We start from the raw sequence: 18,540 nt of genomic DNA, 5'->3' as shown, positions 1-18,540 counted from the left end.
AGGGGAAGGTGAGACAGGGGAGGTTAGACAAGGGGAGGTGAAACAGGAGGTGGTGAGACAGGGGAGGAAAACAGGGGATGTGAGACAGGGGAGGTGAAACAGGAGGTGGTGAGACAGGGGAGGTGAGACAGGGGGAGGTGAGACAGGGCTGGGGTGAAACAGGAGGTGGTGAGACAGGGGAAGGTGAAACAGGAGGTGGTGAGAGGGTGAGGTGAGACAGGGGAGGTGAAACAGGAGGTGGTGAGACAGGGGAGGTGAGACAGGAGGTGGTGAGACAGGGGAGGTGAGACAGGAGGTGGTGAGAGGGTGAGGTGAGACAGGGGAGGTGAAACAGGAGGTGGTGAGACAGGGGGAGGTGAGACAGGAGGTGGTGAGAGGAGGAGGTGAGACAGGGGAGGTGAAACAGGAGGTGGTGAGACAGGGGAGGTGAGACAGGAGGTGGTGAGAGGGTGAGGTGAGACAGGGGAGGTGAAACAGTAGGTGGTGAGACAGGGGGAGGTGAAACAGGAGGTGGTGAGACAGGGAAGGTGAGACAGGGGAGGTGAAACAGGAGGTGGTGAGACAGGGGAGGTGAAACAGTAGGTGCTGAGACAGGGAAGATGAAACAGGAGGTGGTGAGACAGGGGAGGTGAAACAGGAGGTGGTGAGACAGGGGAGGTGAGACAGGGGAGGTGAAACAGTAGGTGGTGAGACAGGGGGAGGTGAAACAGGAGGTGGTGAGACAGGGAAGGTGAGACAGGGGGAGGTGAAACAGGAGGTGGTGAGACAGGGGAGGTGAAACAGTAGGTGCTGAGACAGGGGAAGATGAAACAGGAGGTGGTGAGACAGGGGGAGGTGAAACAGGAGGTGGTGAGACAGGGGGAGGTGAGACAGGGGAAGGTGAGACAGGGGGGGTGAGACAGGGGAGGTGAGACAGGGAAGGTGAGACAGGGGGAGGTGAGACAGGGGAAGGTGAGACAGGGAGGTGAGACAGGGGAAGGTGAGACAGTTGGAGATGAGACAGGGGAGGTGAAACAGGGAAGGTGAGACAGGGAGAGGTGAGACAGGGGGAGGTGAGACAGGGGAGGTGAGACAGGGGAGGTGAAACAGGGGAAGGTGAGACAGGGGGAGGTGAGAAAGGAGGTGGTGAGACAGGGAAGGTGAGACAGGGGAGGTGAGACAGGGGAGGTGAGACAGGGGAAGGTGAGACAGGGGGTGAGACAGGGGGAGGTGAGACAGGGAAGGTGAGACAGGGGAGGTGAGACAGGGGAAGGTGAGACAGGGGAGGTGAGACAGGGAAGGTGAGACAGTTGGAGATGAGACAGGGGGAGGTGAAACAGGGGAAGGTGAGACAGGGAGAGGTGAGACAGGGGAGGTGAGACAGGGGAGGTGAGACAGGGGGAGGTGAAACAGGGGAGGTGAGACAGGGGAAGGTGAGACAGGGGAGGTGAGACGGGGGGAGGTAAGACAGGAGGTGATGAGACAGGGGAGGTGAAACAGGAGATGGTGAGACAGGGGAAGGTGAGACAGGGGAGGTGAGACAGGGGAGGTGAGACAGGGGAGGTGAAACAGGGGAGGTGAGACAGGGGAGGTGAGACAGGAGATGGTGAGACAGGGAGAGGTGAGACAGGGGAGGTGAGACAGGGAGGTGAGACAGGGGAGGTGAAACAGGGGAGGTGAGACAGGGGAAGGTGAGACAGGGGGAGGTGAGACGGGGGGAGGTAAGACAGGAGGTGATGAGACAGGGGAGGTGAAACAGGAGATGGTGAGACAGGGGAAGGTGAGACAGGGGGAGGTGAGCGAACACTCTCAGAAAAGGGATAGGGACTGTTGCATAATGACGAGGAAGGCCAAGACAAAGGAGGAGAGTTGAATTGTGAAAATAACTTGGAAGATGACATTGACAGTGGTGAGACGAGACAGGGGAGGTGAGACAGGGGAGGTGAGACAGGGGGAGGTGAGACAGGGGGTGATGAGACAGAAGGTGAGACAGGAGGTGGTGAGACAGATGGGAGGTGAAACAGGAGATGGTGAGACGGGGGTGTGAGACAGGGGGGTGAGACAGGAGGTGATGAGACTGGGGGAGGTGAAACAGGAGATGGTGAGACAGGGGGGGGGTGAGACAGGAGGTGGAGAGACGGGGAAGGTGAGAGAGGACTGGAGGATGAAGGTGACGCAGCAAACGTGGGTCAACAGGAACAAAGAGTGACCTCCTCACCGTCAGTGACCTCCTCTCTTAGTGAACACGAGGACTCAGGAAGACAGACTAATATATTGTCCTCTCAGGTCTTCTCCTGACACCAGTGCCCATTCTCCCATGGACACATGGTGGAGCTCATCCAGCTGATCTGGAAGAAACACCCAGAGAAGAGCTCCTCAGCCAAGAAGTACACCTGCTTTAAATGTGGGACGGCGTTTAAAGGCCCAGCACACATGAAGCGACATCAGAACGTTCACACAGTAGCATGGTCCTTCTACTGTGACCAGTGTGATAAAACATTTCAATTAAAAGGCGGGTCTAAGAGTGCACCAACCAGTCATTTCTGTGTAGCGTACTTGGAAAGGATTTCAAAAGCCCAGCACACCTAAAGCCACTTCAGAGCATTTACACAGTTGTGCAGCCCTTCCACTGTGAATAGTGTGATAATAGATTTCAATTAAAAGACGGTCTAAGATTGCAACGACCTCACGCGGGGAAAAGGCCACCTGTATGTCCACAGTGTGGCAGGGGTTACACTGCTGCACAGGTCTTAAAAATAAACCTGCACATTCACAATGGAGGACGGCCTTACAGGTGCTCTGTCTGTGGGAAGAGGTTCGTTCAGAAGAATCCATTGGTTTGGCATCTCATGATGCAAGGGGGAGAAGTAGTTCCTGTGTAACGTATGTGGGAAGGCTTTTCTAGTGTCCGGGGAGCTGCACAGGCACAAGCGTTATGAGACAGGAGAATGACCTTTCATTTCTACACACTGTGGAAAAACTTTCATGACATCCATGGCTGTCAAAGTACTTGAGCAATGGCACACAGGTGAGCGCCTGCTCTGAGTGCCCAATGCGGTTGGACTACGGAACTGGCCTTAAGAGACACAGATGTGTTTATACTGATGAGAAGCCCTATCATTGCTTGTGGGAAGGGTTTTACTCAAAGGTCCAATATGAGAATCCGTTTAAAAACTCATCAGAAATAATCTAATACTTGGAGCTATGTTGCTGTCATTCATTTTTGTCTGACTAAAGTGATTTTTGTTTATTTATTTTGTATTCAATTCACAGAGATTGAATTAATGCATAGTTACTGTTAATTTACTATTAATTTACTAGTTTTTCTTATTTTGGTAATAAACAGTGATAAACACAATTTGTTTCGGAGATGTAGAATTTTTCCACATAATTCTTATTCTCTATGCATTGTAATTATCATACTTTCCTTGTTGTTTATTTGAAGAGTGTCATCCATTTGAAGTCTATTTTTCTGTTTGTATTTAGGTCTTATTCTGTTGGGGCTGATGACCATCAGTCAGAGACTAGGATGGAAACTACAGTACTTATAACACAAACACAGTAATGCTTCAACTACCTAAATTAATAACAGACAGGTTTATTTTTATCTTTCTTATTTGTTTCTATTAATTGATTTACCCTAATCTATATTGTATGTTGTTGTTGTAGATGTGTAAATGTTATTATTGTTATTATTTTGGAAGGGGGGGCTTTTTGGTCTAATGTGATCGTGATGTGGGCCTAGTCTACATGAACAGTTCATCTTTACATACTTTTACTGATGAGACTGAAAAGATTTGGCATGGTTCCCAGATCCTCAAAAAGTGATATAGCTGCACCATCGAGAGCATCCTGACCGGTTGCATCACAGCCTGGTATGGCAACCGCTCAGCATCCGACCGCAAGGCGCTACAAAGGGTAGTGCATACGGCCCAGTACATCACTGGGGCCAAGCTTCCTGACATCTATGCATAGACACTTTACCTCTACCTACATGAACAAATGACCTCGACTAACCTGTCACGCCACACATTGACTAGGTACAGGGAACCCCTGTATATAGCCTCGTTATTGTTATTTTATTGTGTTATTTTGTATTATTTTTTACTTTAGTTTATTTGGTAAATATTTAATTAACTCTTTCTTGAACTGCATTGTTGGTTAAGGTTTTGTAAGTAAGCATTTCACGGTAAGGTCTACAGCTGTTGTATTCAGCGCATGTGACAAATAAAGTTAGATTTTATTTGAGACTGTATACTAGTAAGACTGTATATTAGTAAACCAAATAAAAAAATGTTGGTCTCAGAAGAGGATATTTTCCTCTTTGAATCCAGAAGTTACAGTCACTTTCTTTGCTATTCCCAGAGATTGAAACAATGCATTGCCCATAGTTACTCATTCGTATAGTTTTCAATTTAGGTAATACAAATGAATACACTCAACTTGTATGTGTCAAGAGGAAAGCTGTCATTATCTGACCCTGATAACACACATGTCAAATCAAAGTTTATTGGTCGCGTACACCAGTCCTTGACTTGAGAGTACCGGTACCTCAAATGTTCTACTGCTTGAGCTCCTGTTTCTCTTATAGAATATTAGCTCAAAAATATTGTGGAGCTCCTACACCTAAATATAAACAGTACTGGCACACCCAAAATGAGAACTGGCACCTATTTCAGTCCATGTCAAGCACTGGCTAATGACTAATGATGATAAATACAATCCACCTGTGTGTAATCAAGTCTCCGTATAAATGCACCTGCACTGTGATAGTCTCAGAGGTCCGTTAAAAGCGCAGAGAGCATCATGAAGAACAAGGAACACACCAGGCAGGTCCGAGATACTGTTGTGAAGAAGTTTAAAGCCGGATTTGGATACAAAAAGATTTCCCAAGCTTTAAACATCCCAAGGAGCACTGTGCAAGCAATAATATTGAAATGGAAGGAGTATCAGACCACTGCAAATCTACCAAGACCTGGCCGTCCCTCTAAACTTTCAGCTCATACAAGGATTTATATGCATTTATACGGAGACTTGATTACACACAGGTGGATTGTATTTATCATCATTAGTCATTTAGGTCAACATTTGCTCATTCAGAGATCCTCACTGAACTTCTGGAGAGAGTTTGCTGCACTGAAAGTAAAGGGGCTGAATAATTTTGCACGCCCAATTTTTCAGTTTTTGATTGTTAAAAAAGTTTGAAATATCCAATAAATGTCGTTCCACTTCATGATTGTGTCCCACTTGTTGTTGATTCTTCACAAAAAAATAGTTTTATATCTTTATGTTTGAAGCCTGAAATGTGGCAAAAGGTCGCAAAGTTCAAGGGGGCCGAATACTTTCGCAAGGCACTGTATTTAACCAGGTAGGCCAGTTGAGAACAAGTTCTCATTTACAACCACGACCTGGCCAAGATAAAGAAAAGCAGTGTGAGTGGTGTAAAGAGTAGCAGTGGTGTAAAGAGGGGGTGAGAGGTGGGGGGGCACTGCAAATAGTCTGGGTAGCCATTTGACTAGGGGGTAGAAGCTGCTTAGAAGCCACTTGGACCTAGACTTGGTGCTCCTGTACCGCTTGCTGTGCGGTAGCAGAGAGAACAGTCTATGACTAGGGTGGCTGGTGTCTTTGACAATTTTTCGGGCCTTCCTCTGACACCGCCTGGTATAGAGGTCCTGGATGGCAGGAAGCTTGGCCCCAGTGATGTACTGGGCCGTTCATACTACACTCTGTAGTACCTTGCGGTTGGAGGCAGAGCAGTTGCCATACCAGTGCAACCCATCAGGATGCACTCGATGGTGCAACTGTAGAAACTTTTGGAGATCTGAGAACCCATGCCAAATCTTTTCAGTCTCCTGAGGGGGATAGGCTTTTTCGTGCCCTCTTTACGACTGTCTTGGTGTGCTTGGACCATATCAGTTTGTTGGTGATGTGGACACCAAGGAACTTGAAGCTCTCAACCTGCTCCACTGCAGCCCCGTTGATGAGAATGGGGCCGTGTTCAGTCTTCTTTTTCCTGTAGTCCACAAACATCTCCTTTGTCTTGATCAGATTGATGGAGAGGTTGTTGTCCTTGCACCACACAGCCAGGTCTCTGACCTCCTCCCTATAGGCTGTCTCGTCGTTGTCAGTGATCAGGCCTTCCACTGTTGTATCATCGGCAAATTGAATGATGGTGTTGGAGTTGTGCCTGGCCGTGCAGTCATGAGTGAACAGGGAGTACAGGAGGGGACTGAGCACGCACCCCTGAAGGGACCCCGTGTTGAGGATCAGCATGGTGGATGTGTTGTTACCTACCCTTAGCTTAGTGATGAGCTTTGAGGGCACTATGTTGTTGAACGCTGAGCTGTAGTCAATGAATAGCATTCTCACATAGGTGTTCCTTTTGTCCAGGTGGGAAAGTGCAGTGTGGAGTGCAATAGAGATTGCATCATCTGTGGATCTGTTGGGATGATGTTGTTGATGTGAGCCATGACCAGCCTTTCAAAGCATTTCATGGCTTCATGGCTACAGACGTGAGTGCTACGGGTCGGTAATTTAGGCAGGTTACCTTAGTGTTCTTGGGCACAGGGACTATGGTGTCTTCTTAAAACTTGTTGGTATTACAGACTCGGACAGGGAGAGGTTGAAAATGTCAGTGAAGACACTTGCCAGTTGGTAAGCGTGTGCTCATAGTACACATCCTGGTAATCCATCTGGCCCTGTGGCCTTGCGAATGTTGACCTGTTTAAAGGTCTTACTCACATCGGCTGCGGAGAGCTGATCACACAGACTTCCAGAACAGCTGGTGCTCTCATGCATGTTGCAGTGTTATTTGCCTCGAAGCGAGCATAGAAGTAATTTAGCTCATGGTAGGCTTGGGTCACTGGCCAGCTCTCGGCTGTGCTTCCCTTTGTAGTCTGTAATGGTTTGCAAGCCCTGCCACATCCGACGATCATCGGAGCCAGTGTAGTACGATTCAATCTTAGTCCTGTATTGACACTTTGCCTGTTTGATGGTTCGTCGGAGGGCATAGCGGGATTTCTTATAAGCTTTCAGGTCCCGCTCCTTGAAAGCGGCAGCTCTAGCCTTTAGCTCAGTGAGGATGCTGCCTGTTAATCCATGGCTTCTGGTTGGGGTATGTACGTACAATCACTGTGGGGTTGAAGTCATCGATGCACTTATTGATGAAGCCAATGACTGATGGGGTGTACTCCTCAATGCAATCGGAGGAATCCCGGAACATATTCCAGTGTGCTAGCAAAACAGTCCTGTAGCTTAGCATCTGCCCCCTCTGACCACTTTTTTTATTGATCAAGTCACTGGTGCTTCCTGCTTTAATTTTTGCTTGTAAACAGGAATCAGGAGGATAGAGTTATGTTCATATTTGCCAAATGGAAGGCGAGGGAAAGCTTTGTAAGCGTCTGTGTGTGGAGTAAAGGTGGTTCAGTTCTATTTCCTCTGGTTGCACATTTAACATGCTGATAGAAATTTCGTAAAATGGATTTAAGTTTCCCTGCATTAAAGAAACTGCTAAGAAGCTTTCTGGTCCTAGACTTGGCACTCCAGTAGTGCTTGCCAAATGTTACCAGTGTTACTTTATCAATCTGTTACCCACTTTTTTGAGGGGTGAAAAACAGCTGCTAGGTTTTACAGTCAATTGTGATATAATGGTACAATATGCCAATACTAGTACTACTGTCTGAGTATACTGCATATCACAATTCAAAAGCAGCACCTGAAGCCCAAGACTTGCGCATGTCACCAGCCTACACTTGGTCATAGACACTGGTCTTGGGTCAGTTTGACAATTTTCCCACTAATTAATAATTACAGTATTTGGGTGGATAAACTGATTCTAGATCTGCGGCTATGGGAAAACTCCCATCAGCCCTGTTTCCTGGTGGACTGCCACGTAACAACACAAGTGCTCAGCTGGCAGGCCGCCTTAGTAGAGTTGAAGCTAGCCAGTTAGCAATATTACTTGAGCAGAAAAATATCAAGCATTAAATCCTAACTACGATATAAACCAGCCGTGACATGGGGGGGTCGCAGAGTGTCGAGATACCGGGAGGAGGATCCGAAGGCTACCATGTTCTTCGGGTATGTGTTTTTTTTTTTGTTTTTTTTTTGATGTCTGCAAAATAATGTTAGCATCCGTAAGAATGGTCTATCAGCAGGATCTAATTGTGTCCTCACCGTCAGATAGAGGCCGGGGATCACATTCCGGCCTACATGCAGCTAATGCTAATAGACATTGTTAACGCTATTTTCCCCAGCATTTGCTACAGTTGTATTGTGTAATTGTCCAAGTTACATTTTTGCATATCATTTTACATGCAGCTTTGAAAGGTATGAGTGTTATTGGTTGCATGTATTGTTTGGTAAACAAGGTTAGCTGTCAAAACAACCAGGCAGCTAGATAGAGTGAATGGTGTTTAAATGAGCTAGCCAGCTCAATGCTAGCTAGCTGTCATAATGTCAACTTTTGTAGGTGCTGCCGCATTGCTGACAGAATCCTCAAAATCACAGAGTCATGTCTTTGATTTACACATTTGTCAGACCACCTGAATGTCTCATTACTCCCTAAATGTATAGACCTCCATCTTCAATATGTTGATGTGACAAGGATCCATTTGATCTTGAGACAGACAGGTAACCAACCTTTTGGTATTACAGGTGTAGCTTGTAATACCTATTTCATTCTAAGGCTACTGCTAAAAGTTCAAAGATGATGTGCAACGCCCTAACCTTTGCCAAGAAGACAGAACCTTAGCTGGATCTCATGTCACAGGCGGTGGTGTAGATAACCTGTAACTTCCATGGTCCTTGTTCAAACCTTGTTCCAGGTGCTCCCCTTCATTCACAAAATACAGTTGTTACAAGTCATGTCTCCTCTCTCTTCTCCTCAGGTTCAGGAGAATTCTCCAGGACACCGTGCAGGACTGGAGCCTTTCTTTGACTTTATCGTCTCCATCAACAACGAAAGACTGGTAAGCAAAGACATGCTGTTGAATCGGTATGTTCAACACACACTTACTACATGCACATACACAAACCCCCACTGAGGATGCTGTCTTGTATTGTATAGATCTGATTGTCCATTCTACTTATTCTAATTCTATAATTTACCCTGTCTGTGTTTCAGAACAAGGACAATGACACTCTGAAGGACCTGTTGAAGGCCAGTGTGGAGAAGCCAGTTAGAATGCTGGTTTACTCCTCTAAGACCCTGGAGCTCAGGGAGTCCACTGTCACCCCAAGCAACCTCTGGGGTGGCCAGGGCCTGCTGGGTGTCTCCATACGCTTCTGCAGCTTCGAGGGAGCCAATGAGAACATCTGGCATGTGCTGGTGAGTAGCCAGTAGCCAATGGATGTGCCCAATTTAGCTCGCCCCAGTGTACCGGGCAGGTGTAACTCTTGATATAAGTTGGGATTCCCGAGTGGCGCAGCGGTCTAAGGCACTGCATCTCAGTGCTAGAGGTGTCACTACAGACCCTGGTTCGATTCCAGGCTGTATCACAACCGTCCGTGATTGGGAGTCCCATGTGGTGGAGAACAATTGGCCCAGCGTTGTTAGGGTTTGGCCGGGGTAGGCTGTCATTGTAAATACGAATTTGTTCTTAACTGACTTGCTTTGCTATATAAAATACAATTAACCAAGGGTCTCTCTTTCTCAGGAGGTGGAGCCTAACTCTCCGGCAGCCCTGGCTGGCTTGCGGCCCCACACTGATTACATCATAGGAGCTGACACCGTTATGAACGAGGTGCGCACACACTGACACTACTATTCCATGCATTCTACACTAGGAGTTAAGACTTCCAATCAGCATTTGGGTACAAGTCATTGAAGTTGATCTCTATCTATCTCCCTCCCTTCCACCTCTCTCTCTCCTCAGTCGGAGGACCTGTTTTCTCTGATTGAGACCCATGAGGGGAAGGGGTTGAAGCTATATGTCTATAACACAGACACAGACAACTGCAGAGAGGTGGTCATCACCCCCAACAGTTCCTGGGGAGGGGAGGGCAGGTAACCAACATACAATACACAGGCTACACACTTCAGTCTGACAAGTGACATCACGCTAATGCTATCTCCTGTTCCCCTGTTACAGTCTGGGATGTGGCATCGGATACGGTTACCTGCACAGAATTCCCACCCGGCCATTTGAAGAAGGGAAGAAGATTAGTTTTCCGGGTCACATTCCCAGTGGTGAGCCCATCAGCGCGCTCAAGGACGGATTCACTGAGGTTAGTATCGACCCAGAACTCGACCAAAACAGAGCCCAGAATCAGAACAGCTATAACTGCCTGGACGGTCAGTGGACACTGTCACTTTATGCTCTTTTGTAATCCTTCTACTATGACATACACTGAGTGTACAAAATATTAAGAACTCTTTCTATGACATAGACTGACCAGGTGAATCCAGATGGGAGCTATGATCCCGTATTGTTGTCACTTGTTAAATCCACTTAAATCAGTGTAGATGAAGGGGGAGATGGGTTAAAGAAGGATTGTGTATGTGTGCCATTCAGAGGGTGAATGGGCAAGACAAAATATGTAAGTGCCTTTTGAAAGGGGTATGGTAGAGGGTGCCAGACACACCAGTTTGTGTCAAGAACTGCAATGCAGCTGGATTTTTTTTTACACAAACTTGACAACTGTGGGAAGCATTGGAGTCAACATGGGCCAGCATCCCTGTGGAACACTTTTGACACCTTGTAGAGTCCATGCCCTGACGAATTGAGGCTGTTATGAGGGCAAAAAGACCCCCCCCCGACCAGGGCTAGGTTATGAGCTATGAAAGGCTCATTATGTATGTACAGTACCAGTCAAAAGTTGGGACACACCTACTCATTCAAGGGTTTTCCTTTATTTTTACTATTTTCTACATTATAGAATAATAGTGAAGACATCAAAACTATGAAATAACACATATGGAATCATGTAGTAACCAGAGAAGTGTTAAACAAATCTAAATATATTTTGAGATTCTTCTAAGTAGCCACCCTTTGCCTTGACAGCTTTGCACACGCTTGGCATTCTCTCAACCAGCTTCATGAGGTAGTTACCTGGAATGCATTTCAATTAACAGGTGTGCCTTGTTAGGTTAATTTGTGTAATTTCTTTCCTTAATACGTTTGAGCCAATCAGTTGTGTTGTGACATGGTAGGGGTGGTATACAGAAGATATGTTGTAAAAGACCAAGTCCATATTATGGCAAGAACAGCTCAAATAAGCAAAGAGAAACGACAGTCCATCATTACTTTAAGACATGAAGGTCAGTCAATACGGAACATTTCAAGAACTTTGAACGTTTCTTCAAGTGCAGTTGCAAAAACCATCAAACTCTATGATGAAACTGGCTCTCATGAGGACCGCCACAGGAAAAGACGACCCAGAGTTACAGCTGCTGCAGAAGATGCATTCATGAGAGTTACCAGCCTCAGAAATTGCAGCCCAAATAAATGCTTCAGAGTTTAAGTAACAGACACATCTCAACATCAATTGTTCAGAGGAGACTGAATCAGGCCTTCGTGGTCGAATTGCTACAAAGAAACCACTACTAAACATCACCAATAAGAAGAGACTTGCTTGGGCCAAGAAACATGAGCAATGTACATTAGACCTGTGGAAATCGGTCCTTTTCGTCTGAGTCCAAATTTGAGATTTTTGGTTCAGACCGCCGTGTCTTTGTGAGATGCAGAGTAGGTGAACGGATGATCTCTGTGTAGGTCCCACTGTGAAGCATGGTGTGTGGGTGCTTTGCTGGTGACACTGTCAGTGATTTATTTAGAATTCAAGGCACACTTAACCGGCATGGCTACCACGGCATTCTGCAGAGATACATCATCCCATCTGGTTTGCGCTTAGTGGGACTATCATTTGTTTTTTAACAGGACAATGAACCAAAAAACACCTCCAGGCTGTGTATGGGCTATTTGACCAAGGAGAGTGATGGAGTGCTGCATCAGATGACCTGGCCTCCACAATCACCTGACCTCAACCTAATTGAGATGGTTTGGGATGAGTTGATCGCAGAGTGAAGGAAAAGCAGCCAACAAGTACACATATGTGGGAACTCCTTCAAAGTTGTTGGAAAAGCATAACAGATGAAGCTGGTTGAGTGCCAAGAGCGTGCAAAGCTGTCAAGGCAAAAAAAAAAGTTTTATTTAACTAGGCAAGTCAGTTAAGAACAAATTCTTGTTTACAATGACCTGGACGATGCTGGGCCAATTCTGCGCAGCCCTATGGAACTCCCAATCACGGCTGGATGTGATGCATCCTGGTTTCGAAACAGGGACTGTAGTGAAGCCTCGCACTGAGATGCAGTGCCTTAGACCGCTGCACCACTGGGCGCCCAAAGGGTGGCTACTTTGAAGAAACTCCTAAAATATATTTTGATTTCTTTAACATGTTTATGATTACATGATTCCATATGTGTTATTTTAATAGTTTTGATGTCTTCACTATTATTCTACAATGTAGAAAATAGTAAAAAAAAAAAAAACTTTAAAAAAAAACTTGAATGAATAGGTGTCCAAACTTTTGACTGGTACTGTATGTATGACTGTCCCTCCCAGTGCAGACAGGCGAGACCGAGAGGAAAGGTTTTCATTAGAATTATGAATTACTAATAAATGCACTTGACCTTCCCTGTTCATCAGCCACCCCTCACATATTTTTCTATTCCTCCATCTATCTTTCTCTCTGCTTTTGCCTTTTTTCTTCCTCCCACTCAGGTGCAGCTCTCTGCTGTAACCCCACCCCCTGCTGTGCCCTCTGTCCCCACGGGGTTAGAAGATTCGCTGTCCAGCCTGTCAATCAACTCAGCTCCACCCACCATTCCAAGTGAGCTTCAGACAGGTACTTAATCTCTCTTGCTTTCTCTCTCAACATAATATGGTATCAAAGTGTTAAGAAATGTCTGGAATGGAATTTGGCACCAGGGTTTGACCAATCAGTTTTAATATGGGTCCAGATGGCCTCCCCACCCCCTTCAAACTCCCACTGGAAATGCTACAGATGGGGAAACTTTCTTTATTTTTTCTCCAGGGTCACATCGGGATTTTGAAATACAACTTAGGGTCGCACTTAAATCATATTATTTTTTTATTAAAAAAAATCTTGGTCAATATCAATTTGCGGGCCAGAAAACAGGCAGTTATTTGAAAATATATACAGTGTATTCGGAAAGTATTCAGAGCCCTTGACTTTGTAAGCATTTTGTTACATTTCAGCCTTATTCTAAAATTGCTTAGTTTCCCCCACCCTCAATCTACACGCAATACCCCATAATGACAAAGAAAAGGTTTTGAGTAAAAAAAAACATTTGCAAATTTATTACAAATAATAAACAGAAATATCACATGCACATAAGTATTCCGAACCTTTACTTATTACTTTGTTGAAGCACCTTTGGCAGCGATTAGTCTGGAGTCTTCTTGGGTATCTTTATTTATTTCACCTTTATTTAACCAGGTAGGCTAGTTGAGAACAAGTTCTCATTTGCAACTGTGACCTGGCCAAGATAAAGTGTAGCAATTCGACACATACAACAACAAAGAGTTACACATGGAATAAACAAAACATACAGTCAATAATACAGTAGAACAAAAGAAAACAAAGTCTATATACAGTGAGTGTAAATGAGGTAAGTTAAGGAAATAAATAGGCCATGGTGGCGAAGTAATTACAATATAGCAATTAAACACTGGAATGGTAGATCAGCAGAAGATTAATGTGCAGGTTGAGATACTGGGGTGCAAAGGAGCTAAATAAATAAATACCAGTATGGGGATGAGGTAGGTAGATAGCCCATCTGTAAACAGCCCATCTATGTACAGGTGCAGTGATCTGCTCTGACAGCTGGTGCTTAAAGCTAGTGAGGGAGATGAGTCTCCAGCTTCAGAGATTTTTGCAATTCGTTCCAGTCATGGGCAGCAGAGAACTGGAAGGAAAGACGACCAAAGGCGGTATGACGCTACAAAATTGGTACACCTGTATTTGGGGAGTTCTCCCATTCTTTTCTGCAGATTCTCTCAAGCGCTGTCAGGTTGGATGGGGAGCAACGTTGCACAGCTTTTTCAGGTCTCCAGAGATTTTCGATCGGGTTCAAGTCCGGGCTCTGGCTGGGCCACTCAAGGACATTCGGAGACTTGTCCCGCAGCCATGCCTGCATCATCTTGGCTGTGTGCTTTGGGTCGTTGTCCTGTTGGAAGGTGAACCTTCGCCCCAGTCCTGAGCAACCAGGAGCAGGTTTTCATCAAGGGTCTCTCTGTACTTTGCTCTGTGTATCTTTCCTTCGATCCTGACTACTCCCAATCCCTGCTGTTGAAAAACATCCTCACTGCATGAAGCTGCCACCACCATGCTTCACAGTAGGGGAGGTGCCAGGTTTCCTCCAGACATGACGCTTGGCATTCAGGCCAAAGAGTTCAATCTTGGTTTCATCTGCCCAGAGAATCTTGTTTGTAATTGTCTGAGAGTCCTTTAGGTGCCTTTTGGCAAACTCCAAGCGGGCTGTCATGTGCCTTTTTTACTGAGGAGTGGCTTCCATCTGGCCATTCTACCATAAAGGCCTGATTGGAGGATTGCTGCAGAGATGGTTGTCCTTCTGGAAGGTTCTCCCATCTCCACAGAGGAACTCTGGAGCTCTATCAGAGTGACCATCGGGTTCTTGGTGACCTGCCTGACCAAGGCCTTTCTCCCCCGATTGCTCGGTTTGGCTGGGCGGCCAGCTTTAGGAAGAGTCTTGGTGGTTCCAAGCTTCTTCCATTTAAGAATGATGGAGGCCACTGTGTTCTTGGGGACCTTCAATGCTGCAGAAATATTTTGGTACCCTTCCCCAGATCTGTGCCTCGACACAATCCTGTCTCAGAGCTCTACAGACAATTCCTTCGACCTCATGGCTTGGTTTTTGCTGACATGCACGGTCAACTGTGGGACCTTTATAGAGACAGGTGTGTGCCTTTCATAATCATGTCCAATCAATTAAATTTACCACAGGTGGACTCCAAACAAGTTGTAGAAGCATCTCAAGGATGATCGGTCTGAATACTTATGTAAATAAGGCATTTCTGTTTTTTATTAACACATTTGCAATAATATCTCAACCTGTTTTTGCTTTGTCATTATGGGCTATTATGTGTAGATAAGGGAAAATAGTAAGGCTTTAACGCAACAAAGTGAAAAAAGTCAAGGGGCCTGAATACTTTCTGAATGCACTGTAGGTCCTTTAAATAAAATCACATTTATTTATATAGCCCTTCGTACATCAGCTGATATCTCAAAGTGCTGTACAGAAACCCAGCCTAAAACCTCAAACAGCAAGCAATGCAGGTGTAGAAGCACGGTGGCTAGGAAAAACTCCCTAGAAAGGCCAAAACCTAGGAAGAAACCTAGAGAGGAACCAGGCTATGAGGGGTGGCCAGTCCGATCACTACCACTCCTGCTGTCTCTCTAGAGAGTGGAAAACAGCAGGTCTGGGACAGGTAGCACGTCCGGTGAACAGGTCAGGATTCCATAGCCGCAGGCAGAACAGTTGAAACTGGAGCAGCAGCACGGCCAGGTGGAGTCAGCAAGGAGTCATCATGCCAGGTAGTCCTGAGGCATGGTCCTAGGGCTCAGGTCCTCCGAGAGAATTAGAGAGAGCATACTTAAATTCACACAGGACACAGGATAAGACAGGAGAAGTACTCCAGATATAACAAACTGACCCTAGCCCCCCTACACAAACTACTGCAGCATAAATACTGGCGGCTGAGACAGAAGGGGTCAGGAGACACTGTGGCCCCATCCGATGATACCCCCGGACAGGGCCAAACAGGAAGGATATAACCCCACCCACTTTGCCAAAGCACAGCCCCCACACCACTAGAGGGATATCTTCAACCACCAACTTACCATCCTGAGACAAGGCCGAGTATAGCAAACAAAGATCTCCGCCACGGCACAACCCAAGGGGGGGCGCCAACCCAGACAGGAAGATCATGTCAGTGACTCAACCCACTCAAGTGACGCACCCCTCGTAGGGACGGCATGAAAGAGCACCAGTAAGCCAGTGACTCAGCCCCTGTAATAGAGTTAGAGGCAGAGAATCCCAGTGTAGAGAGGGGAACCGGCCAGGCAGAGACAGCAAGGGCGGTTTGCCGCTCCAGAGCCTTTAATTTATTTAGTTTTAAATATTAGTGGGGCCTGGAGTATTTAAAAAAAATAAAAATAAATTCTACCCAAAATAATGACTTATTTATGACATTTTCTACTCCAAGTTCCTGCTGGCGCCTGCGGGACGTAGTTTGCCCACCCTTGGTCTAAAAGGTCCTCTCTCTCCTATACAACTGTGTGCTAACTGCTCAAACTCTCACTCTTTCTTTCTTTTCCAGGTCTCCCCACCGTTCCCCTGCTGCCCACCTCCCTTAGCCCCCTAAACCCAGCTTCCACGACCTTCAACCCTGCCACCACGCTACCAGGTCAGTACACGCCTCTTCAGAATTATATTTCAAGATCGAATTGAAACGATCTAATCTTACACACAATACCTTTTCTACACTGATTAAGTATGTTTATTTGTGTGCTATTGTAGGTCTGTTGCCTCTCCCAGGTGGCCTGCCCCCATTCCCAAACCTCCCCAACCTCACCGCACTACCAGACCTCAGCGCTGTATCGCTAGCAGGTATTAGTGGGCTACTGCCACCACGAACAGCAGGTTTATACAGCTAATGCTAACAGTGGGTTTCCACCCCCAGGCATTAAAGTATTATGTACCAGTGTGATTATTCCTGTGTTCAACTACAGATCTCTCTTTTCTCTCACCTGCCCCTTCCTCTCCTCTCCCCTCCATTTCAGGATTCCCTCCACTCGCACCCTTCCCTCCTCTGAACCTGCCCGGTCTAGCCCCCCTCCCCCCCCTGCCTGCCATGCTGTCCCAGCTCCCCTCCTACCCCAGGGGGTAACATCCCTTCCCCCTGTCGACATCTCCTCCTTCACCCCCTCACCCTTTCCACAGTCACCCCCGCCCCAGAGCAGCAGACCCTCCCTGGTGCCACAGTTCCCGCTTCTGCTGCCACAGAACCAGCCGTCGCCTCGGCGACCATGGAATCAAAGGCTGCCACGAAGACGTCGTCGTAACACAGGAAAAGTCTCATACCCAGAATTGAACCTGCCGGTTTCTCTCTCTCGTTTTCTTTCTCACTCACTCTCTCTCTCTCTCATATTTATTTAGCCAGGAGGGACAGAATAATTTGCCACGGTGAGGCTGGTGCAGTCAGTTGGAAACATGGAGCAGAGGAATAAAGAAGTGGCTGAGTGGCAACAAGCAGGGAAGCCCTGCCAGCCTGTCTGACCCACACTGCCTTAGTTTCATTCAAAATTCCAATTCTCTTCAGTACCCTTTAGTGAACACAGACCTCTATTAGCTAGATATTCCTTTATATATAATTTTTTTGTTTAATTGCTTTGATTGTTCCTGTTAAAGAATGAAATCTGCATTATTTTGCACCACGTTTTGAAATATTAGGCATGTTTGTCCCTGTGTTCTTCTCTCCATGCACCTTTCGTTTCTAACAGAACTCTATAGCCTACCCTTAAACGTTGTGTGAGGGTGGTAGTCACTAGATGGCCATGCCAGAGGGGACCGAAATAGGCAGGGATATCGTCAGAACTATGAACTATTTGTGGCTGGACTAGGGTTTGTGGTAAATATCGTATTGGGGGTTAGACGGGGCTGCCTCTGGCATGGTGGGTTGAAGAGGTAGGAAATGAAGGCGAAGTTAGGCTTTTCAACTACACGAGGGCGCTGTGTTACAACTTTATGAAAACACCCTGTAAACATACTCGAGCAATAAAGCAAATGGAATTTTAAAATACTTTCTTATTTGTGCGTGTTTTTCTATTTCAAAATATGCACTTTCGTTGCTTTCAAAAATGTATAGGTTGTCTATAGATTAGCCTACTTGTTTTAAGCTTTTACCTTGCATATTTCATTATCCTGCTTAAAATGACCAGAGCAAGCGTATTACAATAATTATAGCCTAAAACCCTCACCAAGAAAGCATGACGCTATCTGTACTATTGTGAGCCAACCTAGCGCACCTGTGCGTTCCATTGGGTGTTACGCACCCCAAGTGGCGTCACGTCGGCTAGGGTTAGTGAAAAAACGCAACACATGGCTTACAGTAGAGTAGTACAATAACAAATCAATAGACATTTGTTATTGAGAGAACTGGGATATGAGTGGTCGCGAGCGCAGTAGAAACCGAACCTGGTCGTTGGATTCGGACCTTGACTCGCGTGCGTCCCAGACAGGTATGGAAACAATGATTTGGAGCTCACTCAGTCGTGGTGGGACTCGCACGGGTACCTAGGCTACAGCTTTGGAAGTTATGCTTTTCTTTGAATAAGAAAGCTTTGATTAAAGTTGACGTCACTAAACCATGTCAAACTGGTAAAGTAGCCTACATTCGATATAGCTTGTCATTTTTTTAATAGGGACACCTGTGATTGGGACAATTTGTTTGCTGTGCTGCAATAACTGCTACAAAACCACTGAATAAAGGTAATAAAGTGATAGACAAATAGTTT

At 46.1% G+C, this 18,540-nt stretch overlaps 1 protein-coding gene across 1 annotated transcript; it reads left to right on the top strand.

Annotated features, from left to right (window-relative positions):
- Positions 1-7,862: 7,862 nt before the first annotated feature.
- gorasp2 (golgi reassembly stacking protein 2) lies at positions 7,863-17,825 on the top strand. Its single transcript, XM_024436175.2, has 10 exons — positions 7,863-8,058; positions 8,868-8,948; positions 9,104-9,307; positions 9,636-9,722; positions 9,855-9,985; positions 10,071-10,206; positions 12,702-12,825; positions 16,344-16,430; positions 16,544-16,633; positions 16,807-17,825. Exons 1-10 carry the CDS (start codon positions 7,996-7,998, stop codon positions 16,911-16,913), a joined length of 1,110 nt encoding a protein of 369 aa, XP_024291943.2. The 5' UTR covers positions 7,863-7,995; the 3' UTR covers positions 16,914-17,825.
- The last annotated feature ends 715 nt before the right edge of the window (positions 17,826-18,540 follow it).

Source organism: Oncorhynchus tshawytscha, linkage group LG10 (genome assembly GCF_018296145.1).
Source record: "Oncorhynchus tshawytscha isolate Ot180627B linkage group LG10, Otsh_v2.0, whole genome shotgun sequence".
In the NCBI taxonomy this organism is placed as follows: Eukaryota; Metazoa; Chordata; class Actinopteri; order Salmoniformes; family Salmonidae; genus Oncorhynchus; species Oncorhynchus tshawytscha.
This window is presented reverse-complemented; position numbering and strand designations above follow the sequence as displayed.

Bases quoted from the DNA above. Each gene is read 5' to 3' on its own strand.
- gorasp2 (XM_024436175.2), top strand. From the start codon at position 7,996: ATGGGGGGGTCGCAGAGTGTCGAGATACCGGGAGGAGGATCCGAAGGC. The intron at 9,308-9,635 runs GTGAGTAGCCAG...TCTCTTTCTCAG, and splicing joins AGAACATCTGGCATGTGCTG to GAGGTGGAGCCTAACTCTCC. The intron at 10,207-12,701 runs GTTAGTATCGAC...CCTCCCACTCAG, and splicing joins TCAAGGACGGATTCACTGAG to GTGCAGCTCTCTGCTGTAAC.